The sequence below is a fragment of the Harpia harpyja genome, chromosome 6, assembly GCF_026419915.1.
Source record: "Harpia harpyja isolate bHarHar1 chromosome 6, bHarHar1 primary haplotype, whole genome shotgun sequence".
In the NCBI taxonomy this organism is placed as follows: Eukaryota; Metazoa; Chordata; class Aves; order Accipitriformes; family Accipitridae; genus Harpia; species Harpia harpyja.
Genome location: NC_068945.1, coordinates 40,025,596 through 40,050,745, shown reverse-complemented (window position 1 = coordinate 40,050,745; position 25,150 = coordinate 40,025,596). Strand labels below are relative to the sequence as shown.

Here is a 25,150-nt window from a genome sequence, read left to right as displayed (position 1 = left end):
AACAAGAAAGTTATGCATCTAGAATGCTGTGCATGTACCTTTTTCAAAAACACAAACCTACCAATAATGGGTTCCTGGAAACCAATGGATGGTTGAGGAAAACTTTCTTATGAAGAACAGAATGGAAAGTTAAATTTTGCTCATTTTCTGTGTGGAGAGAAGGATACTTAATCTCATTCAATGGAACATACCACGTGATTGCCCAAATGTTTGTAAAAATGCTTGTTATCCTCAACTGGAAACTGTATAAATGCTACCATTTCTTAATAATACCTAGTTTTGGTGCATTTCGATGTCTTTCTTACTCATTAGAAGTGGAAAAAAAGAAAATAAAATTTTTCCTTGATAGGAAGACAGTTTCGGAAGTAACTTGGAAAATTTCGGATTTCACCAGTCACCCGAGCTGAGCAGCTTTGCAGTGGAGTATGAGGCACATATCTTCAGCTTTATTGATTCTTAGCATATGAAATACATATATTGGTCCTTTTCTCACCATCTTCACACCAAAATTTATGCTCAAAACATCTCGGAGGTAACTGTAAGGGATTAGAACTGCATACAGAAGGGAACAAAGTTCAACAGACTTAAGAAGTAAAAAGCACTGACCTCTAGACTAGAGAAAATTTGCCATCAAAAAGCCAGAGTGGTAAGTGGAAAACACGCATGCAACCCTGTCCTTAATGCAAGAGATAATTAATAAAATAATAAATCACAGAGGTGTTGCCAAGCTGTTTAAAAAAGAAATCTTTTGTTCTAGGCCGCTACTTATGTATTTAAGCTGCAGATACACATTTGTTGCTCTGTATTTCTAGATTTGTAACAGATTGTTGTGTGTGTGCAGTGATTTCTGAGGCTCGAGTTAATATGCTTATCCTCACTGCTGTTTTGCAGAAGCCTTTAATAAATTTTAAGAAGTGAAGAAAGTCCCTTTGTACTTCCTTGTACTTTGGGGTTTTGAATAGGCAATGTCTGCTTTTGTTCTGTTGTTAACTGTTAATATTAATTGCACAGACTCGTCTTCCACTTGTTGAACTCTGCTTTGTACCTACCAGTTTTTATCTCAACTGTTGTTGAAGGTATGTTCAATAGGTATGTTTGATAGGTGTTTGTACTAGGTGTTTGTTTAGGTCTCGCTATAATGGAGATGTATAACATGTATTATGAAGTGTGTGGTTTACAGGATACATCATAGTTGCCTATTTTTAAGCACCTATGATGCTTCTTAGTGGCTCTTAATGGTGCCAGACCTCAAATTTCTGTTTTCTTGGGGAAGCTGGGGGATTTTGAGACCTGAGAAGAATGATACAGTGGAATAGTTGAGGTTTCTACCCATGTTTGATTTCTCAGTCCTTTGTTATGCTGTGGAGGAACTTTGTGTTTCATGAATAAGGTAAAGTGAGGAATTCCCCATTTCTTTGGTCCCGAGAGCATTAAATGGATTGTTACCTCAATAGCTACACCTTAGTTTACTAGTAACTACAGGGTATGTAAGGTATTTGGAGTAGGAACTTTCCATGAATACCCTGGTCAATTTAGCAAGGGAGAATGAAAAGAAGCTTTTTGAGGTGTGTTTTATGGGAGCTTTGCTTCTGCAACAGGTGAGCCCCGGTGGCTGCAGTGCCGAGCGCACAGAGAGCCAGTGGATAACGCAGTTGGGCCTTTTAGAGGGAGCGGCCCATGTACTATATTCAGGCTCCCATCTTCAAGCACAAGGGTGAAGAGATGTACATCTGCATTCTGCTATTTAATGCCCATTGTTTATATGCTGTGAAATACAGAATATGGAATCCACTCATGTTTCTGTCAAGAGATAGAAGCAAGTAACTTTCAAACTTCTCTTTATTTGTGTGTAGGCTCATTTTTCGTCTTTCACTTAGGTCTCCAGAGTTGGAAGATTGGTCCTGGGTGTGGTATCAAAATTAAATGGAGAGACTGGCAAATATGCCACAGCTGGAAATTAGGAAGCAAAATCACTTGCGTTGCCTATGATATTCTCATGTTTATGTCTCTTACTTTAAATAGTTGGCAAACTCGTAGAATGTTTGAGGTTTGTTCAAAAGTGATGCAGCTGGGTGAAAAACTGTAGCCACAGATATGATGTAAGTGATAGTTGTTATAGCAAAAAATACTGGTAAACTAATTTAAAAACATTAAATGCTTTATTCATTTGCTACTTTTAGTACTTTGATCTCACATAGGCTGCTTTGCCTGTGGACGTGAATTCACTGGTAGTGACCATGCCTTTTGTTTGTTCCAGGTATAGTAACTAAGCATGATGCTTTGTTGCAGGTCTGTCAGATTAATGAAAAAAATAGTGATTTTAGAGATGCACGTTTTTGACTGGCTGTTCAAACGCTGGCTTTCTGGGTAAGCAAACACTTTGAGCTCCACTTAAGTGAATGAACAGCCACTCCTGAGATCGATTCAGATTCCTCTTTTTCCTTCCTGAACTTTTAAAAGCTGTTCAGCTATATTTTTATAAACAAAACCAAACACTCTTTTGACTCCTGTGCAATGCATATTTGTGCTGTCGACTAGTGTTTTCTAGATGTTAGAACCATTTCTTTGGGCTTGTCTTAACTGAAGGCTTGTTGCAGTAATGAATACCTTTGTAGCTACTAGTTGATATTTGTCCCTTAAAATGAAGTAGTTAATTATTTTGTAATTGCTAGTTTGGATGTTGCTGGAATGTTTATTCTGGGTTGCAGATATTTGTAATTTACACTGGCATGTCTAGCCTGATCTCTAGGGTAAGTTGCAATTTGGAAAAAATTGCAAAAATAGTTTGGGAAAAAAACAGTTTGGGATTGCCTAGCTAACTTTGACAGTTATATTTATGGCAGCATAATTGGTTCAGTCATCTTGAGTTTAAAATGTAGTGTAACGTGACAAACTTATTTAAAACATGCTTAGAAAAGGATATGGGGGAGGCAATTGAAGAAACACATTTTCATCCTTTGGGACTGAGATACTAATGCAAATCGGGGGGGGTGTTTGTTGCTGGGGGTTTTTTGCCAGTTTTTATTTTTCTTCTCTGTGTATCCTAAAACTATGTAACAGCCAGTTACACTACAGTTACTTTGGCTGTCTTTCTGGAATACTTGATTTGCCTTGTTTTTGCAGTTGCCTATTCTGAAGGGTGATGGCCAAGTCCCACCACTAGTGTTAGAGTGGGGCAGAGGAGCCCGACAACTGCTGAGGATGAGACCAGGAGGTTCGTCGTGGTGGGCTCAAGTGATCAAAGTGGAGCTTTGTCCCACCTCCGGGCTGTTGGCACTGATGCGCTAAAAAACCAGTACTTCACAGAAGTTAACAAGCACTTTCCTGCTCATGCGGAAGAGAACCTCAGCTACAACTTTTCTTCAAGCTGAAGAATAGAAGTCCGCGTTTATCACAGTATCTCTGTGATTATGTAAATTTTCCTCCAAAATAACACTTGTATTACAGCCATGGTAGGGAAAATGAGTCTATGGGGGAATCTAATGCCTCGTGCTCAGCTTGAGCGAATCCCAGAAGACAGGACGGGTTGTTCTGCCACTGAGGTCAGTGTGCTGAAAGAGCTGGTTTCCGATCTCACTTCCTCTGTGGGATTTGTGCCCGTAGCAACACCTATTGGCAGCTGTGAGATTGCAGTGCCACGGCTGCCCAGCCCTCTGCAGTACTGCTTCTCTCGGCATACTGACCTAGAATACTGCCCTAGATCTGTTTCAGAGGATTTCTTTAATTTTCCCCTTCTAGCTTGTCAGAAACCCCCTCAGGACGTTAAATTGGTTGGTAGTTGCAATGTGATAAATTGCCTGCTAATTAGGTTTTTTTCTAGAATCATTAGTTCTTACCTTTAAACTTTTTTTTCTACCCTGTACTTGTCCTGACACTTTACTTTCTCTGACACATCAGAATGTTAATTAATCTTCTTAATTCATCTGTTTGTGTAAATAGAGATCCTGTAGGCTACTGTGTTGTTTCCTATTAAATTTTGGCTTTGTACAACTGTAAACTAGCCAGTTCATTGACTATCAGCAGTTGCAAACACTTGTGGTGGTGTCCCTCTGTCACCGATTTTTTGTTTATTGCAGTGCTTTTGTTGTGATAAATCACAACACTGACGCTTTCATGCACAGTAATTAGTATCAAGTCACTTCATACTGAAGTCCTTAACTGTCAAATATGAAATGCTGACTGTCTTGTTTTGGCCTGTGCCTAAATAGGAGACATAAATAATGCTCTAAAATAGGAAAGGATGCTGACGACTAGTCAGAAAGGGCATTCACCTTTGAAATGATCGATGTAATCCAGAAATCATAGCAAATTGCTACGTGTCTAATGGCTTACATGGATTGACTCTTCTGGTCTTAGTCCTGTTCTCTGAGGACAAATGACCACATCATGGAAAAAAAAAAAAAAAATTAACATTTGCTGATGTCCTTTGAAGAAAGAAGTCTGAGAAGCCAACAACTGAATGCCTTTTTCAGCATCTCCAAATTCTGCACCTCTCCTTTCTTTTAAGATTTGAATTTTTTTGTAGTTTCCTTTATGCCAGCAGTTAACCTTCTCTCTGGTTAAATATCAAAATCCAGCTGTGTTGTGAGAGCTGCTAGGCTTGTGTTAGCATTATTGGGTGTCACTTCGGTATGACAGTGTGCCTTAGAGTTTCTCAGGTTATGATAGGCTCATCTTGTGTTTCAGCTAGTGAGGGTTATCTGTATGCTATCCTTTCATGAAAGTGGGGTCCTGGAGCCATCTCTGATTCGGCGGGACCAGTTGCAATCGCGGAAGAACTCTGCCCTGAAAAGATGCTGTTCTGACCTTGTTGGCATTGAGTGTTTACAGTTACCTGTCCAAGTAAATGTTAGATTAAAAGGATATTAAAAATATTTAAGAATAAGTTTCCAAAAGATTTCTCCATCTAATTGCTCCATTCCTCATGGATAAAAAGTTTCTACATTTTCTCCCTGCCTCAGTTTCCCAACTTCTCTGGTGCTGGCTTTCTTTTGCTTAGATTGGAGTCTTCGAAAGGCTCATTCTTTTATTTTCCCCCATCTCACATCGCATCAACTTTGAATTGTTGACACAATCCCTTTGTCCTCCTCCTAGGAGTTCCCTGGTATGGGAATAAGCTCCCATCTTTCCCCTGCAGAGCCTTTCCGTGACTTCCTGAGATTCTACAATGCTTCCACTTCCTTTTGCTGCGTTTTCCTAATCTCTCCACCTCCACCCACCTGAGACCAAGATTTACAAGAATCTGCATTAATAATTGACAAAAATTATTCTGTCTTGGAGTTTTTGACCTTTACAACAAATTTGTTCTGTTTTTCACAGATAGCAGTCATTAAAGTTTAATGATCCTTAATTCCCATTCCCTACCCAAAGGCCAGTTGGCTAACACATGTCACCAACCTCTTAGCAATGGAGAAAGCACTCGTGATACAACCTGAGCATGGATAGACAGATACTCTGAACTGTTGCACTTGATTTACTGAATATTTAAAGCCTCATTAAACAGCATTAGGAAGTTCTGGTCTGGCACCTTAAGGAAGATTTGGGTTTGGAAGATTCCCTTACATACAGCTGCCTTGATTATAAAGCAGACATCTGAAAACATGACTGTATATTGACAGTAAAGGTGAGTCTAGTACTATGGCAATTAAAATGTAGAGAACAAACCACAGATTTTAAGATGCATGGTTTTACCTAGTTACTCTATTATATCCAGTATAACTTTCCCTACAATAACCATTTTTGGTTTTCCTTTTTGTATCAAAGCCCTGCAAGTGTACAGTACTTAAATCTGAAAATGTTTTTTAAAAAGGGTGTAAAGAAATAAAAGAAAAAAAAAAAGCTGTTTGGCAGGAGTTAGCTAGATTATTTCCTGGGTATAATAATCTAGAATAAGATTAACATGCTGTGTTGAGAGCAGTGTTGGTGCAGTAGCTTCTCGCTTTTATCATGTTATCATGAGTGCAGTACTGTATTCCCAGGGTGAAATCTGAAACATTGAGCTGCAAACAAAATCTCTATATACGATAACTGTCTTTCAGAATATACCTTTCAGATTTAAGAATGTGATTTGGGAGCAGTTTACAAGAGTTTTACTTATAATAAAGAATTTTATCCTCAAGTGTTTGCTTTCCCTTGGACAAAACAAAATTGTTTTGAAGTTCTAATATCCTAAATGTCCATGTTAACTCCTTGAATATAGGGAAGAGACAAATTTAACTTGATTATTTAACTTACTAAGTGTTAAGTGTTAAACATAATAAGTACTGAAAGTCATGATTATAGTTAGTAATGTAAGGAAGCCAGACACTTTGCAGGGTTTTTTCATTCTTAGGTCATTTTTTTCGTTGTTTTACCAATAAACATAACTTTCAGGATGTGCTGAACATGAAGATAAATGTGGTTACATAAATTTTACTTATAAATGTAGCTCACAAAGAAATAACTGTGGTATTTTCCTCTCTACCTTTCACAAGTACATAATTTAATCGAAATTTGTTCTAAAATACTTTTGTGCAAAAGTTAGATTAAATTCCCCATTAAGCCTGAGTTCTGAGAGTATAATTTAAAAAAAAAGTTTATAAATATATGTGTATTTTGAACTAGAATTTCTATATAATGTATTAGGTCTCTTTAATACCTTCTAATCGTAGCATTTAAGATAATACTGAGCAGCTGTAAATCACTAAAGAAAAAATAAATACTGAAAGAATTCTAGATCAACTAGAAGTGGTCTAAAAGCACATGGTTTGTCATTAATACTTTTTTTAAAGGTGTGTACATAAATATTCCTCTGTTTGCAGAGACAATGGATCCTTTTGTAGCTGAGGTTTGGTCAAAATCAAGGGGGAACAAGTATCAACTTTGCAAGGAAAGTGATTTGCATACTATTACCCCTTAGTCTTTGCTTTCTGTCAAATTTTGTTAAGCTTGCTGTGACCTACTTTAGAGTCTTATGACGAGATTAAGAATTCCAGTGAATTCTATGTTGCAGGCTACAGTAGTTTTAGCACTTGTGTTTACATTACCACTTTTGTTTTACTGGGAATGATACACAGTTTCTCATCGTAAGCTTTTGATTAAGTCCTTGATTAATTTTCCTATACTGATTCTTGGTTTTATTTGTTTGTTGGGGTATTTTTATTTGTGGGTTGTTGTTAGTTGGGGTTTTTGGTTTGTTTGGTTTGGTTTTTTATTATGTAAGAGAACATTGTCTTGTTTTCATGGTTTTAAGTTGCTAAGTTATATCAGGGAAAATATTGCAACCCCAGGGTCACACTGGCTGTTCCAGCAGTCAGCTTTATGTTATGAATTCCAGGGCAAGCCCAACTGGCAACATTTGTCCTGTGCCAAAATTTTGTAAGTCATTGCCAGAGTATGCTTTTTGTCACCACAGCTATGACAAAGTCTGGTAGTGCCTTTGCTTCTCCCATCTTAGTTATGCTAGAGACATGAGAAAAGCAAAACGCACATACATGAACCATAGCCACTCTGACATTTGGGTATTCGTGGCTGCATGGCAAAATGTTGTGTCTTGCAGAGATACAAAAGTGACTCTGAAAGAATTCTCTTGGATACCAAAATTAATTAAGAATAGATACTTTTGCATGGTCAGTAGGCATGAGTTAATTAGTTTACTGAGAAATGGGTATAGTATAGTATATATGCGTATAGTATAGTATATTTTATGGTTGGACCTGATCTTAAGGGTCCTTTCCCACCTAAGTGATTCTATGATTAAAGTAGTGGCTACTTTGCCACTTGTGTTGCTACTTCAACATACAAGAAAATCAGCATATGTAATTCTACATAGGTCCTGTGTCGTAGTTTATGAATAATCCATAGTTTTGGAAAGCATAAATTACTGGTTCCTGTGCATTAATAATTTTATAGTTGGAAAAAAAAAGGAATTAAGTATGAAGTTCTAAATTGCGAAAGATATACTTCCAAAGACGGAAAGAAGTTTTTTGATAAGGGAGGAGTCAAAACTGGAAAGTGTCTTTCTCACTCAGTACTACTCTAAATTAGGAGGCATGAGATAAAATACATATATCTGAATTGCCTCAGTTTTTGCTCTTCTATACTTTGGTTAGCTTTTGTGTTGCTAAAGCCAGAGACGTTTCATTTTTTCAATAATTTTGGAATAAATTAAATATACTTTAAGAATTATTAAGGGGAAGAAAACCTACCTTAAAACAGAAAAGCTAGAACACCATTGTCCTGTCACCTAATTCCACTTCCCAGTCTTAGCCGTACAAGTTTTAAATAGGGCTAACATTGATGAAACCAGGTCAACCCTGAATATTTTATGTAAATCCCTAGTCCTGATGGAGTATGTTCATAGCTGAAAAGCCTACCTGGGCAAAGCAAGTTGCTAGGTTGAATCATTAAGATGATATTTTAGTGTTGAATTGGCATGTACTTGCCCTACATTACAATAATTCCATTAATCAGTTTAGTACTTGTAATGGAGACCAATCTTCACGCTTACTGTCAGGCCCTTTCTGTGTCCTGGGTACTACTGTGCTGCCTTTGCAAAGGCACAAATTAAAGATCTCTTCAATTTAACTTTTAATTCTCATTCATCCATCACTGTTTGATCACTCCTTTTTCTCGTTGTTGCTTGCAATGTGCCAATGTTAGTGGTTGTTTTAGTCCTTAAAAAGAAAAAAGGAGGGGAAGGAATTGAAAAAGTAAAATAGAAATGATAGGGTAGGCGAAAATAAACACATCTAATTTCATAATCAGTATGCCAACTTTTTTTCAGAAAAGGTGAAGTGTTGGTAGGGGTATTTCCAAATAAAATTCCTAGTTTGTCTCTTCTCGTGTCTAATCCAGCTGAAATATAAAGGCTGCAAATTCCAGAAGATGTACTTGAGCAAGAATATTCTGTTTCGGCTTGCTTGACAATTTCCAATTCTTTTGGAGACCAAAAGCATAAAATGGTCTAATTTACGTACATTTTAGAAAACAAGTATGAAAAGTTATAACACTTCACTGATTTTTGCTCATATATAATTTCCCTTCTGTGACACTTCAGTGGTTTACATGCAAGCCTTCAAGGATTAGGTAGGATTATGTTGGTCACATAATGGTATCTCTTTCTGGCACAACAAGTGACCAAACCACCAATGAGTGTAATTATCATATCCATTAGAATTGCTGCTGGTTGGAACTAATGAATTTCAGTATGAGCCCAGCAGTGATTGTTGGCTGACCTTTCAGATAATCCTAGCGACGTGGTAAAAGGATTCCTTTTAATTGGGGTGGTAATTTTAGAGTTAATAAACTACATATTTTTTTATAAGTGAGTTGAATATACTATATTTAAATTGTTTAAGAAAGTTAGAAGCACTGTTGCAAGCCTTGGTGTGCCTCTTGCTTTCCTCTTCCTCCACAAGTTCAACTATGTATTGGATTGCAAATACTTTCCTACTCCATAAAAATGTCTTTTTTCTTTGATTTGGTGTCTTCGATTTGCTGTTAGGAAGAATAAACCCATTACAGGCTAGGTGTGCTACTGATTATTTACACACCTGTAATCGTTTTAATTAGTGAGTGGGATTATGGTATGGATCAAAACCTGCTGCTGAATCAAATCCAAAACAGAGTTTATTCATGTGTGGTGCTCCCAGTGATTCTATATTTGAGTTGGTATCCCAGCTACTTAAATTCAGAGGTCTCAGGCAAATGATTTTTTGAGAGGGGAAGGGAATAATGCAGAAGTACTAAATCATACAGTTGTTTTAAAGCCAGATATGTCTAAGGAAAGTTCCTGTTGTTTTTAAAGTATGTTTGTGCTTAACCATCTTCAGGTTCAGCATTTGGCTTGGCTCTCAGCAGCTGATTTTTTTCAGTGGTTTTGAAAATCTTTCGTTTAAAAAGAAGAAATCTCCATATAGTAGACATGCCACATGATGTTCGTCTTATCAGTCCTAAGGGCTTGTTTCGCTCAGTTTTAAAAACATCCTTGCAGTCTACTGATAGTCTAATTTATTAATTTTCAACACCTGTATATTGTTACTTAAGCTGAAGTTCATATCAGAAACTGCTTGGTGGAGTACAGGAACTGAACAATGTCAAGCTGGATCCAGCCACAGATGTCTTTTACCTGTCCATTAATCCTCTATTGGGAAAGAGTGTAAGAAATAAGGAAAGTATAGATTTAACCATAGTTTTTAGAGACTTCTAAAGGCAAAGGGTGCATTAGGACTGTTGTACTTAAGTCCTCCTACATCTGTAACCCCTTTTTTAAAACTTCTCTTTTTTGTCCTTCACAGAGTTCTGTGATAATGATGTTCCATAACTTGATTGTGCCTTTATGAAAATATTATTTGGTTCACTTCAAACCTGCTGCCAGACTGTTCATTCCTTGAAGTTGTTATATTTTGACGAGAAGGGGATAATAATTCCATGTTCATTTTCCTGTATCGTTTGTGATTTGCATACCTCTAATATATTGTCAGTTAGATCTCTTTTCCAAGCTCAGTTCTTTACTGCAGTGGAAGATGATGCATGCCCCTGATGAGCCTTGCTGTGTTTCTCTAACTAGAACCTGTTCTGGTTGTTCTTGTTTCGTTTATTCCAAAAATCTGGAAGAGAATTTTGTGCAAGTGGGGGCTTCACCATGGATTTTGGTAGTGGCAGAACTTCTAAGTACTGCAGCAATTGGTTTTATATGTGGTTTGGGGCTTTGAACATACTATGCATTGGTTTTCGTGTGCTACTTGCCACAAGCTGACTCTGATTAAGCGGAGCTTTGCTTATACCTTAACTATTTTTTTTGTTTGCTTGTTTATTGTCATGGTGGCAGCTACAGCCATTATCTGAAGCACTGATCTTTGAGGTAGAGTGAATGATAGGGTAGAGGTGGTCTTCTTGATGCAGATAAAAACTCTGACTTATCTGCTTGGTGAGTCTTGCTCGTGCTTCTGTGGGCAGTGTTACTGCCAGACTCTGAATGAAACTTTTTTCTTAGGCTAGATTGGTGGGAACCGTGGTTTCTTCACTTGTTTTTTTTGCCTAGTGGATTCCTGAGCACCATCATTGCTGCTGGGCAATACTGCTTTCTTCCTGCAGTACTGAATGTGTATGACTTGGTCTTTGAAAGAAGAAAACTGGCTATTTAATTGTGGCAAATGATTTTTATCAACATTTATTTAAGGAATAAATTGCTTTCTGAGTTGCTAGTGTTCATAGCAGAGAGGAAAACCTCATATAAGGAATTCCCAGGGTAATTTGCAACAATCTGTCTTTACTTGCTCTGCGGACAGTGCAATTTCGTGCATTAACTGCAGGACACTGACAAGATACTTTATGGTACAGTCACACATGTAATTATTGTTTTGGTTTTTATAATTGACAATAGTAAGGTCTGGGTGATTTATTCCTGTCAATTAGTTTCTGAATTAATATGTCCTTTCTAAGGGTGTTCAAACAAAAGGCAAAAAGCCCAATAAATTGGGAACCAATTTCTGAAGGCAGATATTAAAAATAAATTTTTTAATGGCTGTGCAATGGAAAAAAATCCATTCACACTCCACTACCTGACCAAATAATTTGTTTAACCAAATACATAACAACACCAAAGGTGTGATCACCATAGTTTATCACTTAGTAAATGTTCATTTGCATAAAATTTACATACTTGTAGAATCTCTTTTTGCAAGGGGTCTTTTGGTCGAGTTTCATATCCTTGTTTCAGCAGGGCTTTTCAAGCATGGGAGGAAAATACAACTTTGTCTTCTCCTTACCTCAGATGCTGGATAAATCCCATGAGGCCTTTGTTATTCTATCTGGATCCCCAGGAGGCTATTAATTGTAGGGGAAAATAAAAAAACCCAGTATTGAAGAAAATGAATGATTTTTACATTAGCGTAACAATTATATCAGCTCTGTGTGATGAGACATGATGGCCCTCTTGATGAATTGTGGCACTGTGGCCAAGTCTGGTCCTGGAGTTGCTGTTTGTTTGCGGTCCCTCCCTGGGAGTTGTCCCTTCCAGGGCAGCAGCTTCCTGGGAGGAGGCTCTGCTCTTCCTCGCTACTGGTTTTGCCTTGACTTTCATATCCCTTCATTCCCTGCCTTGTCCATGCCCCTTTCAAGTGAAGTTTGGCAGCTGCTTTTCCTTTAAGTCTGTCAGTTTTGTACCTCGGTTCAGTGCAAAACAAGTACATGATGTGGCTTAATAGCGTGGACAGTGGCCAAGTGGATAGATTGCAAACCTGCTTGCTTTGAGTTAGCTTATTTCAGCTTTGTTCCTAACCTGCTGGCAGACACCAGCCTAACTCAAGTCTTTTTACCTGTCTCTGCTCATGTTTCTTATTTACGAAATAGAGTTTTTACTACTTGTGGGTTTTTTTAAGAGTTTCGGGAAAGAGTCCTGTAGGTTCTTTCATCTGGAGAAGGCTGGGAAAACTCCTTAATACTAGAAGAAAAGAAATACCTGTGTCTGTGTGATGGGTTAACCCTGGCTGGACGCCAGGTGCCCACCAGAGCCATTCTATCACTCCCCCTCCTTCTCAGCTGGACAGGGGAGAGAAAATATAACAAAGAGCTTGTGGGTCGAGATAAGGACAGGAGAGATCACTCACCAATTACCGTCACGGGCAAAACAGACTCAGTTTGGGGAAAATTAACTTGATTTATTACAAATCAACCAGAGTAGGGTAATGAGAAATAAAACCAAATCTCAGAACACCTTCCCTCCACCCCTCCCTTCTTCCCGGGCACAACTTCACTCCCGGATTCTCTACCAACCCCCCAGCGGCACAGGGGGACGGGGATGGGGTTTACGGTCAGTTCATCACATGTTATTTTCTGCCGCTTCATCCTCCTCAGGGGCAGGACTCATCATACTCTTCCCCTGCTCCAGCGTGGGGTCCCACCCACGGGAGACAGTCCTCCACGAACTGCTCCAGCATGGGTCCTTCCCACGGGCTGCAGTTCTTCACGAACTGCTCCAGCATGGGTCCTTTCCACGGTGTGCAGTCCTTCAGGCACAGACTGCTCCAGCGTGGGCCCCCCACGGGGTCACAAGTCCTGCCAGAAAACCTGCTCCGTGGGCTCCTCTCTCCACAGATCCGCAGGTCCTGCCAGGAACCTGCTCCAGCGCGGGGTTCCCACGGGGTCACAGCCTCCTTCGGGAACCCACCTACTCTGGCGTGGGGTCCTCCCTGGGCTGCAGGTGGATATGTGCTCCACCGTGGACCTCCATGGACTGCAGGGGGACAGCCTGCCTCACCATGGTCTTCCCCACGGGCTGCAGGGGAATCTCTGCTCCGGCGCCTGGAGCATCTCCTCCCCCTCCTTCTTCACTGACCTTGGTATCCGCAGGGTTGTTTCTCTTACATGTTCTCACTCCTCTCTCTGGCTGCCGAATACCGCCGTCCCAACTTTTTTTCCTTCTTAAAAATGTTATCACAGAGGTGTTACCACTACCGCTGATTGGCTCGGCCTTGGCCGGCGGCGGGTCCGTCTTAGAGCCGGCTGGTATGGGCTCTCTCGAACACAGGGGAAGCTTCCAGCAGCTTCTTACAGAAGCCACCCCTGTAACCCCCCCCGCTACCAAAACCTTGCCACACAAAACCAATACAGTCTGGTTTGCCTGGGACTGCCCAGCTGCTTGACAAGTTGACCTTGACTAGTTTCATTCAGAGAGCATTTCATGGTGCAGGATGATAACGTGTCTCCCAGTACCAGTTCCTTAGAAATACATTCCTGTTTTCCATGCTTTCCTTGACCTGTGGTATCCCAAACATATTCCTAGGCTTCTGTGCCAAATGTAGAGGAAGGGGTAAGGAGAGAACTGTGACAATGGCAGTTATTTTTAGTGACTCTCCCAAGATGTTAAGAACCAAAAGAATCATCTTGTCTCTTGAAGTACTCGTACATGAAAAGAGAAACGTTCAGATGTGGCAATGAATTGTAATATAAACATTTAAAGAGGACTGTTTGCTCATACACTTCCTTTCCCCATCACATCAAACAGAACAATTGCTCCCTTGTCAGCAATCTTCATAATCCTAATTGGTTGCATATACTTTTCAGATACATTTTCCTCATGCTGTTGTGTGCTTTTATAAACAACTGCCAACTGAACCTAAACTCTCTTCACCCTTGCTTTTGGAGTAACAGGCACTGTTCTTAAGCAAGCATGAGCAGAATGTGAAGGTTCTGATTTTTCGAGGATCATATAGTTGCACTTACGAAAGTGCACTTTAACGCCATAGGGATGCTGTTAAAAGTATACATCCAGGTGGTTTGGTTTGGTGGGTTTGGGTGGTTTTTTTGTTTTGTGGTTTTGGTTTTTTTTTTTTTTTTTTTCAGAGCTTGGATTAGGAAAAAGGTGTATGTACTTGTTACGTTTCTGTTTGGTCATACATTTTAAGATATTTGTGGGATTATGTTAAATATCCCTGAAGTTTTAACTTTATGGAGATTATGGATTAATGATGAAACTCTGCAGGGCTAAATACACGGAATTCTGCTGGCTCAACTATTGAAATCAGGCTGAGAAGTGCAGTGGTTATTTCCAACCATTAAACCTAATAAACCAGTTTAGAGCCAGAGTGGGATGTTTAAACTTGCATTCAGTGGTCTCTGAGGATTTTCACTGGAGAAAGTAGTTTTGCTTTACTAGTCATGATAGCTGTATTCCAGTGTATTTGAAACACCTTTCAATTACACTAGATCAAGAAAGTTCTGCCTCATTTAAGATAAAAAACGTGTGCCAGGGTACTTGTAAGTGATTTGTAATCATTGCCTTCCTTGCACTTAATTCCACACCTTGCCAAACTGTGCTGTCTTTCAAGAGGTTTTCTGAGTTCGTATCTACAGAGAATTGGCTGACCGGTAAGACAGGCTATAGAAGCTCATAATTACTTGTTTTTACTGTTAGCTAAATTGCACAATTTGCTTATTGCATAAATTGGTAGGGTTTTTTGTTTCATTACTGAAGAAGTGACTACTCGTGATTAAAACCATATTCCAATAATTTTTGATGTGCAGCAAAAAATTGACATTTAATAAATATGCATTTTAAGTAGCAATGTGCTTAAGGCTCATAGCTTACAAAAGCAGAATAATTTCTTAAGTTATAAATTGCTAGAGAGAACATGGCAGGTACATTAAAGTCAAAATAAACAGAACTCTTAGTGGTAAAATGAAAATACGTAAAATAAATTTATAAAGAAATGGTTGAATGTCAGAGAAACACAGCTTACCAGGAGACTAAAACTCATCTGAAATATGATGATACCAGACAAGCTGAAAAGTAATGGCATTGAAAATTATTTTTTTTTGTATGAGTTTTTCTGTGTGTGTGAGTTCCACTGGTTTTCCAGTGATGTTTTTTTATTGTGTTCCACTGATGGCTGGTCAAGTGAAGAGTTAAACCCTGTTCTTCCAAAGGAAATAGAAGAAAACTGGACAGTGTTTCATCTATAAGGTCATTTGGTGGAGACCTGTCTGTTAGAAAAATTTTATTGTGGAAGATGGGTGCTCTGTCTCTTTTGTATTAGTGAAGAAAACTTATGCTCTGCTTTTCTTGGCTTCCTTGAATGCTGTTTGTTACTTGAATGGGAGTAAACAGTGACATATTAAGGAGAAACCAGTCTCATTTGCCAAACTCTTTGATACCAAACACATGGAGTTTCTCAGCTACTGTACTGTTGTTTAACTGTGTTCCTCTTGGGTGGCTCTAATGGTTGGTGAAGAGTAGTGCTGCAGCTTGCACTGTAGTCTTGTTTTCTTAGCAGTTCACAAGAGTATAGCTCTTCTGAGCTTGGGTTTGCATGGTGCTAATTGCAGTTTGTTAAAGGCTGTGAAATTATGCCCCCTGAGTTTGGAGCAGTGTATTGTGTTGTAATACTTTTGGGGAGGAAAGAGAATGGGGAAATGTGTGGTCATTAGACTTTGGACCATACCCAGTGTTCTTGCATTAAGTCAGCATGAAATTGTAAGGATGTACTCATCTATTCAAGGCCTACTTTAAAATAATTGTCTTCGTATTATTCTGAAAAAAGTTAAGTGTTTTCTTGAGATATCTCCTGTGTCTATAATTATGTGCGACATTTAATTTTCCTATTCAATTTCTGCTGGCTTTGTAGGGATTTGACAGGTAGTCAGCAAACTGTCTGGCATATACAAAAGCATCACTGTGGATCCAGATTTGAAATCATGTAGAACTTTGTGTCTCTTAAATTTTAACTTTTTGGAGGTTTTGGTGACCACCATCTCGTGCTTTAATGAGGCCCAGAATGCACTCGAGTTGTCATGAGATCTGGTATCTGCAATCACAGGGCTTTGTTGGCTTTGATGGACCTTAGATGATTCACTTGTGCTATGAATATGTTAACCTCCCTTGTTTATCATACCCGACACAGGAAGTTACAAAATACCCTGGTGGTTTATTTGATTTTAATCAGAAACTTTGGTTCCCCAAAGGCTGTGAACGAAACATGAAGACTTTTTCAAGTTAAAATTCAATAGCAATAACTCTTTTCCTTGATCATGCTATTAAAAATTAAGGGAACTACTTAACAAAGTTTGAAAATGCTTAGACCTTTGGAAATACTTAGTCTGAATAAAAGTCATAGTGAATAACATAGTTATTTTTAACTAAAAAAGGTTGTTCTCATAGATAATGTCATCTTAACATAATCTACTTTTTTTCCACTTACTCCTTTCTACAAGCTGGATTTTTAAGCTGTTGCTGTTTTCACGTAATGAAGGAAAACGACACTTAATCCATGCTTACTGTTCAAGATAGCAGTCTTAGTGCATTGATACTGCATCTGTAGCTCTACATTAGAGAATTGTGAGACCAACCTGTCAAACTGCATGCACACTAGTTCCTTTGTTATAATTGATTGAATGCATTAAATCTATACTTGATTGTACTGAGTCCACCTCGCCTTCTACTGTGATGTCTCTGAAAGGTTTTACATTGACTTTCCTTCTCTGTAGAGAAGGAGACTCCTAAGCAAATTCATAGGGAGGAGTGGTATCATCTATTTATAGGCTCTGAGGTGTACTAGATTTTCTACTCTTGTAAAGACCTGTTTGTTTTATTTTCTTTTACTTTTAAATTCCTGGATCCCAAACTAATGCAAATCAAGAAGTTGCACTTAGTGGGGACAAGATGTAGACATAACAAGATGCAGCAGGAGTTCAAGATATATAAAGGGCTTAACTAGTTCTTCAGTAGAAGAAGAAAAACCATTAATGAAATCTCATACCTGTGAGGACAGGGGCCCTGGTGGTGTACATGCTGGCTTATTCCGGTTTTGGTGTTCTAGATTGCCAGCTGTTCTCAACAGCAAATAGGTGCCATCACTTGTTACTTTTAGTGCTCATTTCGAAGATGTAGTGCCTAATAGCTAGGGTACCCAAAGGAAAGAGTTAGCAAAAATGTTTGCAGGTATTGGGAGAACCTATCAAGCTATTATCAAAGAGATAATTAAGTTCCTGCCTGTAGCTGAGATGCAGGATGCGGAGAGCTTGACAAACGTTCAGACGGTCACGCTAAACTGATTATCTATGTTAGAATTGTCCTATGGTTTTTGGCAGCCTTGTAATCGGGGATCTGAAATGGATTACCTTGCTGAATTCAAGCGTTGAGACCAGCACAGGAGGGAATATGGTCTGCTGCAGCTCTGTGTCCTTTGTCTATTTCAGACTTGTCATTTGTCTTATCTCTATAGGTAGCTGGTGCTATTAATAGGAATTCCAGATGGTTTTGTTTTGTTTTTCAGACAAGTGCAGAACAGTTGTATATAAGCATTCTACTTTATATAGTATTTTCAAAGCTTGGACATTGATACAAAATTTTTGATGATTTTTGATGTGCCTTGAGGTATTTCCATGAATAGCTGTTCAATAAATGTTCTTGTTAAGAAAATTCCATGCAAGCACTCATCTCTTAAGAACAATTGGCTGCTGCACGTGAGCAGCACTTGAGATGTTCAAAAGCCACACGTGGCTCAGGAGTCCTGGACTGTCATCATCTGAGATATGCGTTTGATCCTTTTAATTGTGGTGTACATATACAGGCGAGAGAAGTCACTTTTTTTTTTTATTTCAGTATAAATTTGAAAGTGTTTATCCTCAGTAATCTGCAGGAGATTTAAGGATCACTTCTGTTATTGAAACTAACATTCATATATATTGTGTTTATTGAAAGGAGATTAGATTGATCCCCTCCCTGTCCCCCTGCTTTTCTGTCACTGTCTTCATTAGCTTGTTTTTGGTTTGCAGCAAGCCTCCTAGGGTATCTGTAGGCAGCACAATGCATTACTGAACAGATGCCTGAATTAACTCGTGTATTAGAAGCATGAGCATGTAGCTATGCTATCATGCCACTCCATCCAGATCAATTCATATGTTGGCAAAGCTCAGTGCACGTGATGGCCTTTTACAGTAAGCTTTGGCCATTCTGCATTAGCAAAGTTGTATGCCTCTGTGTGTTTATGCTTCTAAAAATTCTGCCTAGTTAGAAATCTAAAAAGGTTCTTCAGCTTCTTTTGAGGAGAAAAAACTTCATCCTGGAAAAGGTACAGCTAACGTGCAGAGAGGGTGACAAGAGATTGTGTGTTCAAACTTTCACACAAGAACAAGGGGACATGAAATGAAATTTTAAGTGGCACTGTAAAATAAGAGGAAGACTTTTTTTCCATGAAGCATATTTAAACTGGAAAGCTCACTGAGTTTGTGGACACTGATTTTATGATGCATGTAAAGTCTGGTTAGGAAAATTCACAGAAGAAAAATCCCTCAATGGTTGTTGAACACAGAAATACCATGTCTGGCTCAAGAGAACCCTGTGCCACAAAATACAGAGAGCTGTACCACTGGATGCTTGCATTGCTTGCCAGTGTTCAGTAGCTTCACACATGAGTTTACAAACAGTATTCCAGGTAAAGTTGTTGGATTTTTTTTTTTTTTTTAATGGCTGTCCTGATGATGTGCTTTCTAATGTTGCATTTTCTGCAGCTGCTTACAGTGCCAGATGTCTGGTGTATTTACTACCCGTAAGTACATATCAAAGGATAGTCTTTTTACATTTCTGCAATAAAGACCACTGAATCGAAGCCTTCCTCGAAGGTGATATATACATATCATTACTCATCAGCTAAAATACTGCATAAAACCAAGCTCAATCATCCATCATACAGGAAATATGCAACAGTAAATGATTGTTTTAACTAATATAAAAACTTTATAATGTTAGAAGCTCCCTGATTTCATTTATTACAGCTTTTTTTGTTACTTTTTCAACTGTTGAATAAAAAGAAACCCCTTGAAATGATTGTACCTGAAAGTCTCAATCTGGTGAAAGAATGGCACTTTAGTCCAGAATAAAAACTTGAAAAATTGCTTTTGCTACCCAGGGGACCTGATTTCAATTATAGCAGATAATATCTAGAATCAATAATAGCTTCTGGTCATCTGTTAGGAGGAAAGGAATAACAATGTCTGCCTCATTAGTTCTTATGTGCAGATCTCCAGTTATTTCAGGCATAAAAATTTTAAGAATATAAGCCCAAGCAAAACTTTGAAGTGGGCCACCCACCCTTCTTACCAGCTCATCAATTCCTTTTCTAACAGAGCACCTTGCTCCCCATCAAAACCAGTGCCGCTGACACAGTATTCCCACCCTCCAAACCTGTTATTTTCCAGTGTGTTTTTACCACGTTTGTGTGGTTCATATGCTGCCTCTGATAGTTGAAGCATCATGACTTAGGGCATTGAACTGGAGTTTCTTTTTTACTCCAGCATTTGGTATGCGCAGTATGGCCAAGTAATTATTAAAGTAATTTACATTTTTCTACCCTACATCCTTTACCCCCTCCTCTTTCTTCAGTTGAAGGATTGTTTTCTATTATGTGAAACCTGAGTCTGCTATTGTGGTATAAATGCCCATTTTTGAGGTATTAGTATTTGTTGTACATGTTGCTTCTACTGCTGTTGATTCTTTTATATGTGGAAGTGTATGTCCTGCTACTCAGGAACTGCAGTATACTGCATGTCTCCTTTCGTAGTGTTGAGCTTAATTTTAAGTTGCAATGAGGGGCATCTTGAGCACCATGTCACATTGCACCCTTTGTGGGGAGACATTTTCATCTTCCAAGCAAAATGTCAAGCCAGCCATGAAACCCAGCAAGCTCTTGAGTCTCAAGTGCGTCTTTATAATGGTAACTTGTGTAAGATTTGAATGCACTAGTTGCAAGTAGAAAGAATCTTGTTTATTTTTTAGAACAGTAATGCTATCTGTGTTCTAGATGAGCAGGTGAGTTCCTGCACCAAAAAACCCTTAGTTTAGGCTTTAATTAAGACCTTGGACTTGGATTGATCTTCTTATATGCAAGGTACTTGCATATGTAAAACTGCCCAACAGTAAGCACAGGCAGGCAGTAATTTTTATGAGAGCAGAAAGATAGAAGTTTCTTTTGAGAAGCTGAACATGAGAGATCCATCAGATTGTTCCTTCTCTTTCTCCTTTTGTGAATTTCTTGTAACTCTGTGAATGTCTTGTAAGGTCTTGTGTCACATTCTTGATTGAACTGACTCTGTTCCATTGAAAGGTAGAAGAAGAATATTAAGAAAATATTAGCATATTTGATTAATTTTAGCAGTTAATCACAGAGAGGTAACTTAACTGGTTAGCTCATAAATGTTCTTGTCTTTCTGATTATCTCTCCATAGTCCTCATGGAAATGGGTTGTTTCATAACTTGGGATTCACTGCACCTGCAATACCCTAAAAATTTTAAGCTTGGCTTTAAACCCAAAGCTGCTTTAATATTGCATGTCACTGTAGTTCTTGATTTCACCTTCTGTATGGATTAGGTTTTTGTATCCTGTGTTGTTGTCTTGCTTTCTTATCCTCTGAGTACCCTTTGGCAGCAAGGAAATATTTAATAATGCCAGCCAGCTGCTGTATTTCAACTCAGTTTCTAAAACACTTCTGAGAATATATCCTCTTACAAACTTTTATTGTGGAGTTCCACATTTCTCCAGTGGCTGAGAGGTGATTGAAGAGGGCATCAGTCACTATGCCTGTGCTTGAAACACAAACAGAACATTTATATGACCTTCAGGTACTACAGTGACAAAAACATGTTTCTAGATGCAAGTGCTTTTGATACTTAGCTTCCTGAGGACATGTATGTGGACAGTGCATCTGCAAAGACTGCAGATATTGGTCTGAGCTATATTCAGAGTGGATTTCTCTTCTGTCCATCCTCCTTTTCTAAGGTCTCTGCTATCCAGTTGCAATGAAAGTGAGAGAAGGTGATAACCACACCAGCTACTGTTGTTACAAGAATGAAAACGGTGCATATTTGATGCACATGGCTCGGTGAATGCTGTATATATAAAAAGTCCGGTTCTATGAGTATGATAAATGTGTACTGCTCTCAAGTTAGGCTGAGAACACCTTAAGCCATGGTCACTGCAGACTGATTAATTATATGCTTACTACTACTAGGAGAAAGGATTAAGGAGCACCTGCAAAGTGTTGCAGAACAATGTGGTCATTGGAGGAAAGGGCAAGAGGTTCAGTACATCAAACTTATATCATGGCTTGGTTAAGAACCCTGTGTCTTAGCTGAACTGCTGAATCCTGGGATCTTCTTTGGTGGGATTGCAACTACCTCATTCCATGACTTCATCGTTATCCTCCCTGTAGTTTACTTATGTATATACCCCACAGATAAACTAAAAAGATGTGAATAGCCACTTTCTGTTTCCGTCCCAATTCTGTAACATGACTTGATTAGTAGAAAGTTAACCGACTTAACATTTGTGTGGTAAATTTATCTGTGGATTCCTGTGCTTTGCATTAAATTCTGTGCTGCTCTGCAGTGCACTTTGTTTTGAGTGGCATTGCTAATGACCATGGGCTGCCTGTTTTGAGCCTGACCTCGCTGCAAGACCTCTGTAAGTATCCAGCCAGAGTTTTGCGAGTGGATCAGGTGAATGTGCTGGATCAGTGGTATAGGCGATGCCCTCGTTTCTTTCTTTCTTTTTGTGGTACGCTGCAGGCTGTCCTTCTAGAAGATATTTCAAGGTATAAGTTTTTTCTTCCGTACATGCTCTAAAATGAATTCTAGCTATTTTCTAGACTGTGTCAGATTTCAATCTTTTTTGTCCTAAAAGTTTTTTCTGAATTTTCTCTTAACGGAAAAAAAAAAAAAGATCTTTAACAGATCTAGTAACTAAGTAATAAAAACTGAATGTCACAGCAAAGTCATATCATAACAATGTGACAGGATATATTGGCTCTTAAGGAGAAAATTACTGTCATTCTTTTTCTCTCACGGAGTTTAAAAATAAGACATCTCACAAGTATAATAACACAAGGGTTTGGTTTGGTTTTGTTAATTCCTTAATTTTATTTCAGTGGCTGTAGGTGCTATTTTGGCAGGCTTCATAATTCAGTTTTGCTTCTTGCAATCTAGAAAGGTGACCAGAATGACTCCTGTCATTCCAGTGCCACAGAGGAATTTAGATATACATTGTATTGATATTCAGGGAGTTCTGTTTTTATTTTAATCTGTCTGTAGTTAATAAGCTGTTTTAATTTTTAGATCTTTGTGTAGGAATGAATTGAAAAATTCTCATTTCTCAACTCTTAGACAAACTTTTTCAATGTACAAATGCTGTCTTGCAACTAACCCTCTTAAAAAAATGGTGTACTTGATTGCGGTGGGGGAACAAAAGTAGCTCTTTTTATTTCATAATGCGTATCTCAGGGTATTTTAGTTCTGTGTAAATATCTTAAGAGTAGGAGAAGCACCAAAATGAATAGAGATTGATTCAATACACATGCCTTGGGGGGGGCAGGGGGTGGCGGAAAGCTCAATGCTACAAATACTGGTCACATGTTATATCAAACTCTTAGGGACTGACCAGGCACGTAATCTCATAGGCTTTTTTCAAAGGGATAAATAAAGACCATGGGTTAAGCACAGTGATGATTTAGCGATGATTGAAGTGATGATTGAACTCAGTGAGTTTTGAAGCCTTCAGATTCTGAAGAAAGATTTGGCAAAAATGTATTTTCTGTACGTTTTTATCCATGCTGTCCTATAGTATAAACCATGTCCTCTTGGTTCACTCTTAAAATCTGGAACTTTCTGGCAAAGATCCACAAATGAATTTTCAGTTTTCGTGGTTGCTGACAGCTAATCTCTCTTGCTGCCTTTGACGAACAGCGTGACAAGCACAGGCGGTGGATGACAGGTTATATTGTGTTTGAGCATAGTCTCTGCCTGTGGCGGGAGAGACCTCCGTCGGCAGGCAAGAGCTGCCAAACTGGATTGTTGTGACTGGAAATCTTGCAGGTCCGTTGGTAGAAGAGGAGTCACTTTATATGCATATCTGCACCCATGGGGTTTCCCTTTGGCTTTTAGATGTGAAGATTTGTTCTCATGCCTCTGAGTTGGTGTTTTTTTTACTTTGCTGTGAGATTTGGGTTTTCCTATCTAAATGGATAGATATTTGATAGGAGCGAGACTGCTGTTAGGCCACTAAGTAATTCTGTGCATCATGCCTTGCTGATATTAGTAGAAGGCTGTTTTCGTCTTCAACTTCCAAATTAAGCTCCAAAAGAGTATTACAATATAGGGAATCACAATCACTATTGCTTGGTCTCATGGCCTGTATTAGGCAGTATTTTAATTCAGAATTTCAAATACAGTAAGCACAGGGTTGAAGAGCTGAGTTGCTGTCTAGCATGTTAATGGATTCTTAGCATTTGTACGAATGAGCGTTTTGAGTGGCTTTTGAGTATTATATTTTGATTGAGTGAAAAAAATAGCTGGTTTTTTTTTTAGCACTGACAATACAACACTTAAAATTTGACCACTAAGTATTTGGGAACATCACTGCTCTGGTGGATGTTTTGAGACATGTTTTATCTCCAGCCCATTTCTGTAGCTCTTGTCCCACCCTGAGCTCATGACCTGGGCTTCACTGGCTCCAGGGAGACTGTGTGCGCTTAATGTATTTTAGTGAACAGCACACTTCAGTGGTCTCCACCCCCTAACCATTTCCTCACATTTAGGATTATATGGAGTGTTGGGTCTATAGCATCCATTAAGCGAATCTGAAATAAGGTTTTCCTTTTGTGGTGTATGGGTGGTATAGAAGGCAACAAAAATATTGGCACTTTCAGCTTGCTAAATTCTGCGGTCTGATATGTGTTAGTGTGAGCATTTGGAATAAAACAGTTTCTGTTCTTCAGTGTAGTTATGGTCTAGCTAACAGTGTTCTCCAGTACAAGCTTTCCATTCATGTATAGTAGGTCTGTGTTTCGGGTTTTTTCCAAGTCCTGTATTTTAAATTTTCTGCTCATAAAAGTGGCTTAACCTTTGATTCTTCTTCCAGCTTATTAAATTTCAGTAAGCCTGTTTATTCTGACACTTAACTTCCCCTGTTAATATACTATTTTTGTTAACAAGAGGAAAAATAATTTATATTTAATGTTGTAAATAATTGAAACTTACTATCTTTTTCAGTAATAGCTGGTTTTCGAGGGACAGTCCCACATGGCCTATCACTGGAGATTGGAGACACTGTTCAAATATTAGAGAAATGTGATGGTGAGTTCACAGGTTGGAATTCCAGTGATTATGAAGTTTCATACTGTTGATTTGAAACCCATTACTATTCATTTATTTTCTTAAATTAACAGATTTTGAAGTCAATAATATAACACATTCTGGCCTCTTCATTTTTTTTCTCAATTCCAGTGAGCTCTAATTGCTATAATAATTAATTTGCAGTTCACTCTTTTTATTTAATCTCTCTGTTTAATAAACATTCATAGACGATAACAGTTAAAACAGCAAGGAGTTCTCATTGTGATTGCTCTGTTTTCTTGGTATTTCCAAGGGAAGCCTGGCTGCCTTCAAGACTCTTTCAAATGAATTGAAAGTTATAAGTTTAAATCTTAAAGCAGTGTAAACATTCTCTTCTGCCTCTGTTCTGAGGTAGAAAATACTAACATGATTTTAGCAAATGTCCGTTACTAGTGTAAGAGGAATAAAGCTGCATTTTTTCATAATCTCTCTCCTTAATACATTACCTAAGGCTTGTCTGTCAATATGACTTTTTGATCATTTATTATTATATAGATATTTTTTGGT

The 25,150-nt window shown here is 38.4% G+C and overlaps 1 protein-coding gene across 2 annotated transcripts in view; it reads left to right on the top strand.

Annotated features, from left to right (window-relative positions):
* DOCK4 (dedicator of cytokinesis 4) overlaps positions 1-25,150 on the top strand; it is a 255,398-nt gene that overhangs the window by 64,953 nt on the left and 165,295 nt on the right. For both annotated transcript variants that reach the window (XM_052789666.1, XM_052789665.1), the window contains exon 2: positions 24,521-24,604. In XM_052789666.1, coding sequence (XP_052645626.1) covers positions 24,521-24,604 — 84 coding nt within the window. The remainder of the gene's footprint in view (positions 1-24,520; positions 24,605-25,150) is intronic.